This window comes from Podarcis pityusensis, assembly GCF_964106645.2.
Source record: "Podarcis pityusensis genome assembly, chromosome: 10".
In the NCBI taxonomy this organism is placed as follows: Eukaryota; Metazoa; Chordata; class Lepidosauria; order Squamata; family Lacertidae; genus Podarcis; species Podarcis pityusensis.
In genome coordinates this window covers 70,025,170-70,041,230 of record NC_138035.1, presented here as the reverse complement: position 1 = coordinate 70,041,230, position 16,061 = coordinate 70,025,170, and the positions used below count along the sequence as shown (strand labels likewise).

The following is a 16,061-nucleotide window of genomic DNA, read 5'->3' as shown; positions in this document are numbered from 1 at the left end:
TTTTATTTCACAGTTACTTTTATTTGAGCATAGAAAGAGTACTTCATACATCTGCAGAAAACAAGAAGGCACAGATAGTAAATGTTAATAACTGATTGGTAGCTTTATCTCCCATACTTTATACAAACTACTTGGCAGCCTCCAAACATTTCAAAATACTGCCTTAAATGTTTGGAAACTAACTGCATAAAGGTAATAGGATTGTACTGATGATGATCTATGTCTAATTTACTACTTGTGATTATTTAAAATACAGATTTTTTTTTGCAACACGAATATATGGGGAAATCTGCTTTATAGTTTTTAAATAAAAAATACTTAAGGGGGTACAATTTGCCATCCCTTACTGTACAACACCATTCATTTCATTAAGTGTTGTGTGACACTAGGGAATGTTTGTCAACAACACTGTGTGGTCTGTTATGCCCTAGTAATGGCATTGTGGGGAGTTCTGACTCTGAACTTAAGAGTAGGCCCTGAATTATAACTTCTGCAAGGTTCTGTCTCTTTAGACTTCAATTGGCTTCACAACTGGCTTCCTTATATGCCTCATATTTGCACTAGGCTCGCCTGGTTTGAAAGGAGCCAGTGCGCCATAGGGCCGTGGCAGAGGGAGAACATTTTCATCATCTGGGATGTAGGCATTGGGACGTTGCTCGGCTGTGGTGAATACAGAAGTTGGTAAGGAATATTGTTCCTCTTCTGTAGCACGCTGTAAAAACAGAATTTTTAACTGGTTAAATGCAGGCTATTAATTTCAAGTTTCAAGTTTTATTGCGGCCAAAGCCAGTGACACTAAACACCACAAGATCAGACAACAAGAAATCAGCAACAACTTCAGAAAAGAAAAAAGGTTACACAAGGGAACTTCGCAGTGTGCCATTCAACAGAAGAGATTTACGCTTCTTAATTACTAAAGTGCAAAATTTAGCCACCTCATATGATATTGAGCTTGAGGAATCTTCCAGGAGGTATTTTCGAAGAATTTCAGGGGAGGATTCCAAATAATATTGAAGGGGTATAAATTTTGATAGAAGCGGTAAAATAAGTTGAACTCGTTCTTCACTATAAAATTCGCAAGATAGAAGAATGTGTGTGACAGATTCTACCTTATTAGACATACAAGGGCAGAGACGCGCATGCATTGGAACCCGCGTGAATTTGCCGTACAGCACTGCTGAGGGCATTGTCTCAAAGCGGGCTCTAGAGAAAGCCCATCTATAGGCTTCGTTAGTGATGTTAGTTAAGTAAGGGGCAGCTGCAAAATTAGGCCAAGCTTTTAAACATCTATACGTCTCCGGGAGTAGGGCGCCTTCTTGTTGTAATTCGATATCATAAAGTCTCCGAGTGATAGTAGCTTTTGCCTTGTTCAGAGTTCCAATAAAAAGATTTTCAGGGTTTAGGCCAATTTGTTTGATCTTGTTAGTTATTTGCATAAGCCAAGGAGGATAGGGAACTGCGGCCAGGAAGCAAGATAATAGACCCTTAGGATTGTAATGGATTTTCAGCCAGAGGGATATTGCTTGTTCCCAGACTTTTAATTCCACTCTGGGCAGTCCTGCCTCTTGCCTTAGGACTGCATTAGGTGTACACTTAGGGGTAGCAAATAATGATCTTAAGAATTTAGATTGTACTGTTTCAAGGGTCTTAAGGTTGGCAGAGGGGCTAATTTGAGAGCCATATAGAAGTTGGGCTAAAGATTTTGCCTGAAAGACTGTTAGGGCCATCGGGAGGAAGCCAGCTCCTTTCCTTCTGAATAATCTGAGGATAGCATTTGCACTTCTTTCTGCTGATATAGCTGATGTGGTCAAGTGTGTTGACAATTTGGCATTATAAGAGAAAGTAATGCCTAAGTATTGGAAGGTCTTAGTCTGTTCAATGGCGTTTCCCTTTACGCTCCAATTATCTTTCCTGAAGGAGCGGTTAAAATGTACAATTTTGGTTTTGGCAAAGTTAATTGTTAACAGTTCAGTGTTACATTGGTCGCTAAACTTTCCTAAGGCACGTTTCAGACCCACTTTGGTTTGAGAGAGAAGAACAGCGTCATCCGCATACATTAAAACTGGTACTTTTCTGCCGTTAGAGAACACAGGGGGGTGGGTTTCAATTTCACGGCAGCATGTGACCAGGGAGTTAACATAGATGTTAAATAGGAATGGGGCTAATAGGCATCCTTGTCTAACTCCTCTTTGGACTGGGATTTCTCTAGAGAGTCTGCCGTCCTGTGCAAGTCTTATCTGGAGGGTATTGTTCTCATGAAGCTTAATCATCAGAAGTAATAACCTTCTGTTAATACCCATATTGGCCAATTTGGCCCAGAGCCTGCTCCTGGATACAGAATCAAATGCTGCCTTTAGGTCCACAAAGGCCGCATATAATGACTTTTTCCAATATTTCGCATACTTATAGACAAAGTAATCTAACACTAAGCAGTGATCAATGGTGGAACGTCCGGATGTAAACCCTGCTTGTTCAGTTTCTAGCAAGTTATTATGATCTAACCATTCACATAATTTTAGGCATAGATATTTTGTATAAAGTTTACAGATCACATTCAGGAGACTAATTGGTCTGTAATTAGATGGATCAGAGGGGTTGCCCTTTTTAAATATGGGAACAATTATAGCTAGTCCCCAATCTTTAGGGATTTCAGTCGTCTTATCTATATATGAAAATAGATTTGCAAGGACCGGGGCCCACCAGCAGGCTATTAATTAAAACAGCTGTTATGAGTGCTATATGTTTCAAAAGAACCAGGACATTAGTGTGCACCAGGGATAAGCAAACCTGTCATTTTTCGGTTTCTCATTTTTCCCATCTGAAGTTCAGTTCTTCACAATTCCACATCTTTTTTTGTTGTTTCTTAATCAAGGTCCTTATGAAAATTAATCAGCATTTAAGTGCAAATCCTCCCCAACATACACATTTTACCAAGCTATTTTCCCTAATGTATTTTCATACACATTACTTGGCTGAATTGCAAAATTTGGAGAAGTGTTAATTTCGGGAGGATTTCTGTGTTTCGGTTCACACGGAATAAAATTTTGCACTTTAGTGTGCTTCAATAGTAGAATTATTGTACACAAGAGAACAGATAGGTAAGATATAAAGGATATCAAGCAAGTTGTACTATTGTGCATTTTTTCATTGTTTTGGCTGCTGAATTGAATGGGGAGGGGAAAACTTAGCCCTTTTCCACTGCATTGTTTTCTCCAACCTAATTTGTCACCTTCCTCTAAGCTACGGTTAGTACTGTTGAAAAAGATTGTCAATACAGTACCTGTCCTTATCACAAATCATCTACATTATGTCTAGCTTGGCCCCAAGCTTCAGTAAAGGAGCCTTTCTAGTGCTACGGCTCTGATATCTGGGTTCAGCAATGATAATAATATGAATATCAAGGCTGATAAGTTAAGTTCTACAGTTGCCTTCCATGGCTGACCTAGCAGCGACTGATGGGAGTAGAAATTCTAAAATCTAGATGCCACCAGATTGCAAGAGCCTGTTCTTCCGAGACAATATATCTGGCTGTAGTCTCACTCCACAGCTTATACTTTGAGTTGCCAGCTTCAACAGAACTTGGGCTCTCTCCTCGCTGTTCTCTTATTACTGAGATGCTATAACCGGAGCATTTTTTCAGCCTGAACTTTGTTCTGGCATCTCTCCAGAGCGTTCTGGCAGACCCTATCTGTGTCCATCATCGTCCTGGTGTTGCAGGCAGAAAGCACATTTTCTGGTGGAGGAACTGGGATGGATTGGGAGTTGGCGTGTTGCGCGTTTTCGGCGCTTTGCTTCTCTTCCGAAAGAAGCTCGTTAAGGGAGGCAACGTGCCATGTGTTTTTGGAAGCTCCCTAGAAAAAGTTCAGCAACTTTTGTGTCCTCCTGAAAGAAGCTCAACAACTTAAGCTTGTCAGTCAAAAAAAGTTGGGAGTTCCTGCACCTCCTGCACTGTCTATAACAATTACTTTAAATGATAAACGTGAGCTGCAGCAACAACAAACGATCTCTTAGGTACCTTGCCTAAAGTGGGATATTCTTGGGCAGACCCGCTCTGAAGAGCTGCTTAAGGATCTGAAGGGCTACAAGATGCAGCCAAGTAGAGATTCTGTCAGAATGGTGCTACCAATGCAACGTAGGCCTTTGACTACCACCTAGAAGTCCATGTCAAAAAGTTACCGAAACCTCTTTTTAAATTCACATTGGAGAAAACACAAAATGAGCTTGCAAAGAGCAGTATCCCGGCAGAAACTCACTTTTGCTTTGGCTTCCATTGCTGCTTTATACACTTCTTCATCACGCAACACCTTTAACCACTCAGTCTCTACATCCTTAGGAAGTGGGAGACCTTTTTCCAACCTGGAGGTGATGGTCATTAAAAACTGTTCTTTGTCTCTCATTTCTTGCTGCAGCTTAATGGCGTGTGCTTGTTTCATAGACAGCTCTGCAATAAGAGCCATCATTTTTTGGGTTGTACTTTTTATTTTCTCTTGTAGTCCATTCATCTGAAATGAGCAGCAAAAGCACAATGATATACCCAGTTCCCCAAAGCAGCCAGGAAGCTCTGCTGCTGCCTCATCTGAAGCAACTGAAAATGATCCATCTTGAGAGCATGTCAGACGGCTGCAGGATCCAAAGGTCCCCAGCTACTCTAACATGTCCCCAGGAAGGCCAACAAGCTGTGTCAGCCCTCGAGTCGCATACTTATTTCCCCTCCTACAAAAACATTAAAAACAACAATGGCTGACCCGGGGAGGGGCCCGGAAAGTCTGTCACTCCAACTTTCTGCCCTGGCAAAAATAAAAGCCACCCCATGTTTTCTGTGTACCTAAGATTGCTTTGTTAACCCTTCTGTGTGCTTAGGCACAATTTGGCAAAAAATAATATGGGGCCACACTTTTCTCTAGAGAAATAATTTTATACTAGGACTCCTTTACAACTCAAGGTATTTACGCAAATCTAGCTGCATCAGAATGTGGACAAGGATGTGGATTTGAATTCTGTTCGTATTACAACTGGATGTGAATTAATGTTGCAATTTCAATCTCAATCTATTGAAATCAATATATGCAGCTCACAATTCTGTGTTCATAGAATTTCTTAGGAATAAGATAGAAGTCATTGGAGGTTAAATCACCTGGATTTTGGAATAAGAAAATGTAACCACCACTCCCATTTAAGCAGCCAACAGACATGTTGAAGGCTGTTGAAATGTGTGGATATCTGTATCTGAACTGGATAGTGGATGACTTTACCTTTTTTGCCAATATTAATGTGTCCTCCTTGCCATTTTCAGCCTTGGCATGTATTTTGTCCGTCAGCCGGGCAACTTGCTCAAAGATAAAGTCCTTCTCAAGCAATTTCTCTTCTTTTTGTGTCAACTTTATTTCTAACTATAGTGCAAACAGATTCATTAATGTATATAATTAATCATCAGGGACGAAGTCTACAAAAATCCATTTTATAAAGTTGATTATGCATTATATATTCTAAAGTAAAAGAGTGTTTCAGGGTTGGTTGGCAGTGGTTCAGGAGAATTTCATGGGTTTCAATTACCTGAATTAAAAATTAAATTTGCTCTTCTGACTGTAAACTCCCTGCGATACTTGGATGAAGGGTGGTATATAAATTTAATAAAAGTAATCAAACAATAACCAATTATTGTGAAGGCCATCACATTGAAACAACATCCTCGAGCAAGTTCTTGCCTCTACCCTCCACAATATGTAGTATTCCATGTCACTTGGCATAAGTGATGCTGAACATTTCTCCATTGGTGTTCAACATCACTGGGTGGTAGGGTGGGGTAAAGGACTTGTGACAATTTCAGGACATAGAATAAAGTGTTTTTACATAGAGCGCACTGGGGAGATGGCAACATTAGGATGCTGTTTTTAGCAGAAACCTGTTTTTCACATTGTCTGGTTCTGCTCAAAGATGTCCCTTCTCAATCAACTTCAAGTTAACAGTGAAACGTAGTCACTTGTCCGCAATAGTCTCATGGACATACAAATGATGTGATTACCTCATCTATTTTTTGGTACAACTCTTCTAGAGTGAGGTCCTTCCCTGGTAGTGCTCTTGCTCTGTTTTCTCCACTGGGGTCTATAAACAGTTTTTCCAGGCTTTTAATCTTGTCCTTGCATTGTGAAAACTGAGAAAGAAAGAGAGAAGAGTGACAAATAGGTTTGGTAACTCTCCCATAATTGTTATCTATCTATCTATCTATCTATCTATCTATCTATCTATCTCTATTCCAGGGAAACCAAACTCAGCACTGTTACACTTCCATTTCCACACACACACAAAAGCCCCTATTCTGTGGAATAGAAACATCTGCTGATCTGAAATGGACAATCAGCAGGTGATTCACTCTGTGGAGTTCTTTTTTCCCCCTCTTACAAAGCTGAACCATCCAGTCCTTCCTGTTCTCAGAAGTCAGGTTGCATCACAGGAAAAAGGAAGGTTTTGGTTTCTTTAATACACTAAAAGAACTTTTAAAAGGGGTGGGGGCGCTTTGATGCACAAAAACAAGGTAAAACTGCCCCACCCAATTACACATTCTCCAACACATTAAAACTTGGGTTATATTGTGAAATGTCTGGAAACTGAGAAATGCTTGTTAATCAACATCAGAATATCAGAGTGTGTGCTCTGAAATGATTTAAAAAACAACAACACAAAACCACCACCGTACCTCATAAATAACAGGATGCGGGGAGTGTTCCCTTGAGCAGTCATGTAGGCAGCTCAGCACTATACAAAATGTACCCCTTTTTTTATACGATCTACCATGAGCCATTGCTGTACAAGTAGGGATGAGGGATGGACAAATCCCACCATTTTGGTTTCTCTCGGTTTCTAGTTTTTCCACTCTTAAATTCAGTTCTCCACATTCCCACATCAGTTAGCAATTTATTTTTTTAAAGCCCAGCATTTTAATGCAAATTTATCTTAAAAGGCACATTTTTGCAAAGCAATTTCCCCTGATATAATGCATTTTTGTAGGTTACTTTCACTACTGTATAGCGTTTTATGCACCATTACTTTGCATTGCAAAATTCAGAGAAATGTGAATTTCAAATGATGGCTGTGATTTGGTTTGTGTATTATTTTGGAAAGTGTGAATTTAGGTACGTTTGCCTTTAAATGTGAACTCAATTGAATTTCTCCCATCCTCCTATGTAGTGCCATTTAAATGAATGGAAGACACCAGCCATAGAGATACTCGCCCTAATGTGGTATCTTGTGGTCTATTCCAACTTTATGATTCTATTATTCTAATCGTAAGTCAGCAGCAGCAGAATGCTCCCCCTTCTGGTGGTTCCTTGCTGCAGTGCTGGCTAATTTTACACTAGCCTTGGTCTATGTGTGGACAAGCTACTGAGTGTATATTCATGACAGCACCACTCTGAGGATGTAGGGCAGGACTCTACAGAGCCCACAAGACCCCTTGGCATGACACTTATACAGGCCTCCTGCCATTTTGTAATAGGAGAACTTTCTGTGATAGTCTTCAGCAAGTCTTCTCCGAACGATTTATGTTGGTCACTTGTTTGCTCTCTTAAATGTCCAGAGAAGTTCATGAAATGTGCTAGTTGCTTGTTTTGTCACTTTGTCACTTATTTGTCACTTGTCACTTATTAAATGCTAGTCATAGAATCATAGAATCATAGAGTTGGAAGAGACCACAAGGGCCATCGAGTCCAACCCCCTGCCAAGCAGGAAACACCATCAGAGCACTCCTGACATATGGTTGTCAAGCCTCTGCCTAAAGACCTCCAAAGAAGGAGACTCCACCACACTCCTTGGCAGCAAATTCCACTGTCGAACAGCTCTTACTGTCAGGAAGTTCTTCCTAATGTTTAGGTGGAATCTTCTTTCTTGTAGTTTGGATCCATTGCTCCGTGTCCGCTTCTCTGGAGCAGCAGAAAACAACCTTTCTCCCTCCCCTATGTGACATCCTTTTATATATTTGAACATGGCTATCATATCACCCCTTAACCTCCTCTTCTCCAGGCTAAACATTCCCAGCTCCCTTAGCCGTTCCTCATAAGGCATCGTTTCCAGGCCTTGGACCATTTTGGTTGCCCTCCTCTGGACACGTTCCAGTTTGTCAGTGTCCTTCTTGAACTGTGGTGCCCAGAACTGGACACAGTACTCCAGGTGAGGTCTGACCAGAGCAGAATACAGTGGCACTATTACTTCCCTTGATCTAGATGCTATACTAGATCTAGTCGCAAGGCTGGGCTTGGTTGTGGTGCTGTATATGAAGCAATCATCTTTGTACTAAGGACACAAAAAGACTCCTCCCTACTGTGGTTGATGAGAGCGGAAACTCACCAGTTCCACAACAAGTTATAGCACAGTACAGGAAAACCACAATGCATTGTGCAAAGGCTTTATCAAAATGCCATCTAACCCTGAAGATGTTTTTCACTATCCGTAGCGACCATATTGTTGTACTGACTTTGTAAACACATACTGTGTATCTTTCAGCAGGAAGTCTCACTGTGTTCAGTGTGACTGACCTAAGTTGTGTTTAAAGTTATGGCCTTGCTCTGTAACCATACTTACAAATGTAGCTAGAAACTGCAACCAAATACTTAGCTTTTGAATCAACATATGAATTTCAGCCATTCACCCCTCTTGCCAACAACACAGCCTCTCCTGACCCTGAGGCATGTGAGATATTTGTCTCCAGTCTACCCTGCCTTCTCAGCTGTCCTGCTGATGTGCTTATCAAATTTCTAGCCCACCTTTTCTCCTAAAAGAAACAATGCAAACAATGGACGAGCAAAATAAGACAAATGTGGTCCTTGAGCCACCTGCCTCCCAGCGCTTCCTGAAATATGCAGCTGGTCCTGATCCTGTAGTTCTGGTGCCCTCGCAGAAGCTGCCTTGATTCCATGACAGGAATGAACGTCCCCAACAGAGCAACTATCCTGCCATTTACCCCACCTAGCTCATGCAAATCTGTTCATCTGGGTATCCAAATTGTTGAGTGCAATTCTTCCCCCTCCAACCAGCCTAATTTTTTCAGTCATTTTTCTGGCTGTCCAAATTGTTTATGCATTCCTCGGGGGATGTGGAGAAACTAATTTCTCAAAATGAGTGGAGCCCAGAGCTGTAACTCAGTGTTATTCTACTGTGAACATAATAGCAGCCACATGTCAAAAGTTAAAATGTCCAAATAAGAATGAACAGAAACTGTTATGGGGGGGGGTGCTGTTTGCTCTTAAAATCAGAAGTTAAGTTATCTCAGGAAGACAGGACATAATACCCCTAAGAGTAAAGGAACCTCCCTCATATTATCTCCTGTCACTTTATGACAACTGTGCATCCCCACTTATTATCTGAGAATTATAACCACAGGTGAGTGTCTTTGGACAGTAGCTGTTAGCACCTGCTCAGCACATAGCAGGGGTTTCCATAGTCATCTCAAAATACTGCATATTGCTATTTCCAGCACTAAAATTAATAAGCCTAGACATGAAGGGAAGGATGTTCCGGTTCTTACAGTGAAGGGGTGGCTAACAGTTGACCCATCAACCTGCTTCTTAAAGCAAGGGAGGGGAAAGGGTGGTCTGGTGGTGGTGGGAGATCTCAACAAGTCCTTCCTTGCTATGGCACCACCAAAGCCCCATGAGGTGCTTCACCCACTCCTATTTGCCTTGGCCTCTTCCTTTCCAGGGACACTGTATATGCCCATGAGTCCATAGGGGTAGCCATTTTATCCCCCGGAATAAATGGAAGCAGCCACACATCATCATGGAACATCTTTTCCCCGTAGCAGACTTGGGGCTTTAATTTGTATAACAGCAGCAGGCCAGCAGTGCAGCAGGTGGTCCATTGCTAGATAACCCCATTCTACACACTGACATAGCTGTCATCATGCACCATCACTTCCAGGTGTGCAAAATTGTATTGCCAGCTGCTTAGTCCTGTCTCCCAGCTTACCGCTTGAGCATCCTAAGACCTTATTTTGTAGGCCCAGGAGCCTCCTGCATCAGGTCTAATGCGATTTAGGAGTATTGTAAAATGGAAAGTTCTCCACTACAGGCCAACTACAGGTGCCTGCAGTGACTTCACATCTCCATAGTCCTGGCTTTCTTTCCTCTCTCCTTAAAATAAGAAATCCGGTTATGGAAAGGTAATATTTCCTGTCGCACCTACCTGAATCTGCAGGACGACCAGATCTGCATCCAGACCTCTTTTCAGAGGCAATGTTTTCAGGGACAACTCAATCTGCCTCTTTTTCTCCGTGAGCTTCAGCTTTAGAAAGCGGATCTTTTCATCCATCACATTAATCTCAGTATCACCATTTCGACTCATCATTTCCTGAATATTTATTTTTTCGTAAAAAATGCACACTTCTTCTTCACGCTCTATGAGCAGAACTCCACTACAAGAAACCCAAAGTGAAGACTTAATAGGCAGGTTGTAAAGAACATAATTTATTCACCTCGTCCATCCAGGAAGCATGGTGCTTGTTACAGACTAGGGGGGACCCCTAAACCCTAGAAGTTAATAAATGGTAGGATTTTGATTATTTGGAGTATTGAAGAGAAGACTGCAGGCCAGGGGGGAAACCCCAGGCTTCCTTTCCAAGCCTGGGATAGAGGCATTAACATGACAAAAGGGGTTGGTGGCCCATCTAAGAGGAATCTTGGGCCTGGGCAGACAGAAGGTTGCCAGGGTAACTGGGTGTGAGGTGACAGGAAAAAAGTGTCTTCTTGAGCAAGGTGTGCTGGGAAGAAGATGGGAGAGAGAAAAGGACTGAGGCCTAAACTAGGTTAGTGATAAGAAGGAAGAGGAAGGAGGATACTAATTTCAGCTTATTATTTTTGAGTATCTGTCTTGGTTTGGAGCTCCATAATGACTGCCTCAGTGGTTTTAGCAATATAGTCAAAGGACAATTCAAAATTTTAGTCTTACAAGCAAAATAATAAGGCAAACTAATTAGGAACAGAGGACTGAGAAATGAACAAATTACACTTCCAGCAACCTGCAAGATGTTAAGTATAACTGTTTAATTGTACATTGAAATGAAAAATAACTCCGTATGTGTATTGCTCAAGGTTTAACATTGGAAAATTCCACTGAAGCCAAGTAAGCTCTCTGAGTGCCTAACAAGTTAATTATTAGCTGTTGAGGTATCTCTGCAGCTCTGTCATGTTTTTAACTTAGATCACATGAGAAAGGTATTCAGTTGCAAATCTCTATTTTGTTGAAAGAAAGAAGGACGTGTGCTAATTATTCTCTTTCTAAGATAATATAGCCTCAGGCTGGAATGCAGGCTGTGGGAGAGACAGAGCTGCTTTCAGCTCTAATTTAGTGTAGTTACAGTGGTGCCTCGCAAGACGAAATTAATCCGTTCCGCGAGAGTCTTCGTCTAGCGGTTTTTTCGTCTTGCGAAGCAACCCTATTAGCGGCTTAACGGATTAGCGCTATTAGCGGTTTAGCGGCTATTAAAGGCTTAAAGTCTTAGGGGATTAGCTGCTAAAAGGCTATTAAAGGCTATTAAAGGCTTAGCAGATTAGATAAAGGGGGGGAAAAGCGGAAAAAAAATCTCTAGACTCGCAAGACATTTTCGTCTTGCGAAGCAAGCCCATAGGAGAATTCGTCCTGCGAAGCAACTCAAAAACGGAAAACCCTTTCGTCTAGCGGGTTTTCCGTCTTGCGAGGCATTCGTCTTGCGGGGCACCACTGTATATATTTCTAAGATGCTGTACCTGTGCTTGGACAATCCCATGATATCATGCAACAATTTGGATGTAGTATAATTGTTTTGAGTATTTGTTTCAGAATAAGTTCTGTTAGTAAAGCTTTTGAACCATATTTTTGGAGTGGACAATTTTTATTTCAAGAGTCAGTTTTTAATTATCTGTTTGCTTCCATATCCACAATATTAATGACCACAAAAGAAGTTATCATTCCAATGAAATACTAGCAAATCTACAAAGTGTTTGAAGTTTGCTGTGCTCCCTACCTCTCATTTCGAAGCTGGACGGCCTTTTCATATTTCTTTCGCAACTGAACCATTTCATCCTCGATACGAGTCAGCAAGTTGGTGAGTCTTTCAACGTCCATCAGCTGCTGCTCTCGTTTTTCTTTCATCTCCACGAGTGTTTGATGAACTTTGCAAACATCACACTGGATGCTGTCTTTGACCGAAATGTTACTTGCATGTTTCATTTGGTATTTTTGCAATTTTCTGAATGGAAGGGAAATAAATGAAGATAAAATGGAGAATGAAACAGAGTTACATTTTTAGATGACCTTAGACTGCACAATCAGTCCTGATTTCTTGAGGATTAGTTATGTAGCATATGTGAAAGACTAAAGAACATTAATATTAAGCATTATTATTATTTTTAGTAGTATTTCTCTGAAATTTCTACAAATTCATCTTCCCTATCAATAGAAGATTGGAAAATGAAATGAAATATGTAGAAATAAAATAAATATGTATAATGAATAATAGTCAGCTAATCTTCTAAGAGAAGATGAATTGTATTTATTATGTTTATTTATGGATTTTACATCAGAGGCCTACATGCAGCATAAAAACATGAGGTTGAATCCAGACTGGCTTAGGCAGGAAGGCACAAAGCTCACATACGCAATGCCAGGGCATCACGACATTGCCACCCCCAATGACCTTCGCAAGCTGGCGCCTCTGGCCCTAATTGTTTCCTATGAAAAAATTCACCGCTTGCCATTTAAATGTGTATACTTTGTGCCTGCAGCACTTAATCCAGAAATGACACATGCACATAAGTTTGTTTCTGTATGACATCAAGAATGAAATAAGGTAACAAATATAAAAATAGAAATGATAATTTGCAACATAGTGAGAAATAAAAGCCAGTTCTAGAGCACAACAAGGATGATTGTCCTTCAAATAAATTATTAAGTGGGTGCTCACCTCTCTTTAATCACAGCATTGGTCCTTAAGATTTCTTTTTCATTATCTAGCATTTTGACTCTCTCTTTAATTTCATTTGTTTTTTGGCGAGCACAATGCAAAAGGTTGACCAGTTTGTTTCTCTCATGTCGCACAATGTCATACATTTTAGCAAATTCTTTCATTCTACAAACCAAAAATATTACAGGGAAAGATGTTACTTGTTTTAATGCATTAACTATCTCCTGCTATAGAAGGCGCTTCATCAAATCCTTTGCCAAAATTTCCTTACTGTCTCTGAATTGCTTTTTGCTTTTTCATATGTTCCCTTACTTCAAAGTCTTTTGTTTTTATATCTGCTTTAACATTATGCAGCCGTACCTGCAAAAGAAATAGTAGTGAACAGACTGGTAATTGGAAGCGTTGCAAAGGCATTTCTGAAAAAAACACTTAGACAAAGACTACTCATAAGCATGCCATTTCTTCAAAAAGGTATTTCCCACGCACAAAGTGCAAACCCCACTAACAAATAATACCCATTCAAACCAGCAACATCTCGGTAGGAGCAGGCATTGGAAGAAAAATCAACTTACCCAGCTTCACAACGCAGTCCTAATTCTTGTGACTTCCCATGGGATGTGGGTGCAGAAGGGGAAGAAGAATAATTGTATCACAGGTAAACATAGCCTTGCCAGTGGTTTGGATTCGAAAGTGTGTTTTGTGCCATTTTCTAATTCTTAAAGTATTGACGCTAGAAGCGGCAAATAAAAGCTGGCGACCACAGGCCCCTACTAATTCCAGGCAAGTACAAATATTGGATGTATCAAACTAGTCATCTGTTGGATTCCTCTTACCTGGGATTTTAAAAAATCCTTTGATTTTTGCTCCCTCTCATCAGCTTTGATCTGAGTCAAACGTATCAAGTTGTCTACTTCCTCTCTGTAGTGTTCCTGGGCCTTAAATAGTTGGTCTTCTTCAGCAATACACTGCTCAAGCATTCGTACTTCAGCATCTGTTGATGTTTTCTAGATTGAAAACACCAAAGGCCATTTTAATGTTATGGGGGATGGGGACATCAGGTGTGGGGCAGGTCTAGGAGCCAACTCCTAGGGGCCGGGGTCCTTTTGGCCCCCCAAATAAAATATTTGAGGGGGCTGCCCCCCCCAAGTTGATGGGTATTGCCATTGAAGTGGTGTGCATGTGCTGTTTTGTGATCAATTATGTGGGACGGCGCTTATTTGGGCCCCCCAATATTTTATTCAAGTTGGCCCCCCTGGGGGCAGGTAAGCACTTGGATAAAATTGGCTGAGCTAGTGCCACGGCGTTGTCAGGCAAGGAATGGCCAGAGTGAGGAATTGAGTCTTTATTGTCAAAAGGACACTTACAGGTTAGGAAAAGGCAACCCTCGACCAGCCTGACCTCTCTCTCACTCCTCCTACACTGATCCCTTATTACAAGTCCGCCTCCAACCCTACCCCTTCTCCTAGTGCCCATGCCTCAGGATCCAGCCACAACTCCTCAGTGTCCAGTCAGTTCCGACAGCTGGTGCAGCTGACGGGCGCTGAGAGGAAGCACCTTTGAAGTCCAATGCATGCTTTCATCACAAACTGGAAAATAGTAAAACAGGTATCTATCTAGACAGTTGGCACCACTTGAGCAATTAATATTGGAAGGATCAGACTCCGTAAATGAGCCTCCCTGATCTGAAATTCTATCCAATACAGTGGATGCTCAGGTTGCGAATGTGATCCGTGTGGGATGCACGTTTGTAACCCACAGCATTCGCAAACTGCAGTGGTGTGTCTGCGCATGGGCGGTTGCGATTTGGCACTTCTGCACATGCGCAAAGCGTGATTTAGTGCTTCTGTGCATGCACAACCACCAAAACCCAGAAGTAACCTGTTCCGGTACTTCTGGGTTTCGGCGGTCCGCAACCTGAAAAAACTCAACCTGAAGCGTCTGTAACCTGAGGTATGACTGTACACCACACTGAATCTTACCTTTGCAACTAGTACAACATTTAACCTAATAACCAGTAAACAAACTTTTTTTTACAAAGAAATGACGCACGGAGAGAGGTTTTCAAATCTAGGACTCAACACCAAAAAGCAACAACTACACCTGCCCTATTTGCTATTGTAAGCAGCTATGCCAATTGTAAGCTGCCCCCTTGTACTCCTAAACAGCAATCCTGCCAGTTCTGATAAACTTCATTTTACTCCTATACCCACTCTGGCTAGCATCCTTCTCTAAAGGGTGTTAAGGAAACCCTGGCAGTCTGTGTTCTCTTCAAATCTCCTTAGAGAGGGTAAAGAAATTGCACCGGTGATAGATGTCAATGGAGAAAGCTGCCACTATTCCACCAGCTCAGTGAGGAGATGTTTGGAAATTACATAAGCATAAACTTTACAAACTCCATGTTTATTAATGGTGCAATGCTCCTGTTACTCTATATTTCATTTTTATAAGTCCCCCCCTACAGCATTGCATTGTAAAGCATTGTGCACTTGAAGGTAAAATGAACTGGATAAAAACTCATCCAAACTCGGGAATACACAAATTTAAACTTCTGTACCCACAACACTCCACAGGCTGGAAGCAGAGTGGGTGAATGGCTAAAACTGTAGAATTGTTGAAGATTGCTTGACTAGATTCCTTATGCATGTATGAAGATTTAACTGAATAAAAGGGTCCCCCCCCTTCATTTCAATAGTTTTCCTCCATTATATCTTGTTTATCACAAAGATGCCAAAAAGCGATCACTGGATGCTTTCATACAGCTGAAAGAAGAAAAGGAGTCTGATACAATGCCTGAACTACAACTGTTTGTAACGGCATGGCACACACAATGACTACACATACAGTACAACATTCTTTTGATGATCACACATTTGGTGCAATGTGACCTCAGCAATCTGTGTACTAAAACATTTTTACCCATTTCATGGCGATTTATGACAGTATTAGAGCTTTTAAACCAGGGGTAGTCAACCTTTTTATACCTACCGCCCACTAATGCATCTTTCTTGATGGTAAAATTTCCTTACCGCCCACCAGTGCTCAATAGGAGGAGGATTCAGCTTGTGCCGTAGAACCCCCTACCGCCCACCTAGAATCCTGAAACACCCACTAGTGGGCTGTAGGGACCAGGTTG

General features: G+C 41.3%; 1 protein-coding gene across 1 annotated transcript in view; it reads right to left on the bottom strand.

Moving 5' to 3' along the window:
• Positions 1 to 16,061, bottom strand: part of CCDC146 (coiled-coil domain containing 146) — a 41,606-nt gene continuing 25,545 nt past the window's right edge. Inside the window, exons 5-13 of the mRNA XM_080972057.1 lie at positions 13,762 to 13,932; positions 13,200 to 13,288; positions 12,929 to 13,093; positions 11,990 to 12,214; positions 10,174 to 10,402; positions 6,023 to 6,151; positions 5,253 to 5,390; positions 4,254 to 4,502; positions 1 to 712 (exon numbers count right to left, since the gene is read on the bottom strand). Of these exons, the coding sequence (XP_080828183.1) occupies positions 509 to 712; positions 4,254 to 4,502; positions 5,253 to 5,390; positions 6,023 to 6,151; positions 10,174 to 10,402; positions 11,990 to 12,214; positions 12,929 to 13,093; positions 13,200 to 13,288; positions 13,762 to 13,932 (1,599 nt within the window). The 3' untranslated portion in view covers positions 1 to 508. The remainder of the gene's footprint in view (positions 713 to 4,253; positions 4,503 to 5,252; positions 5,391 to 6,022; positions 6,152 to 10,173; positions 10,403 to 11,989; positions 12,215 to 12,928; positions 13,094 to 13,199; positions 13,289 to 13,761; positions 13,933 to 16,061) is intronic.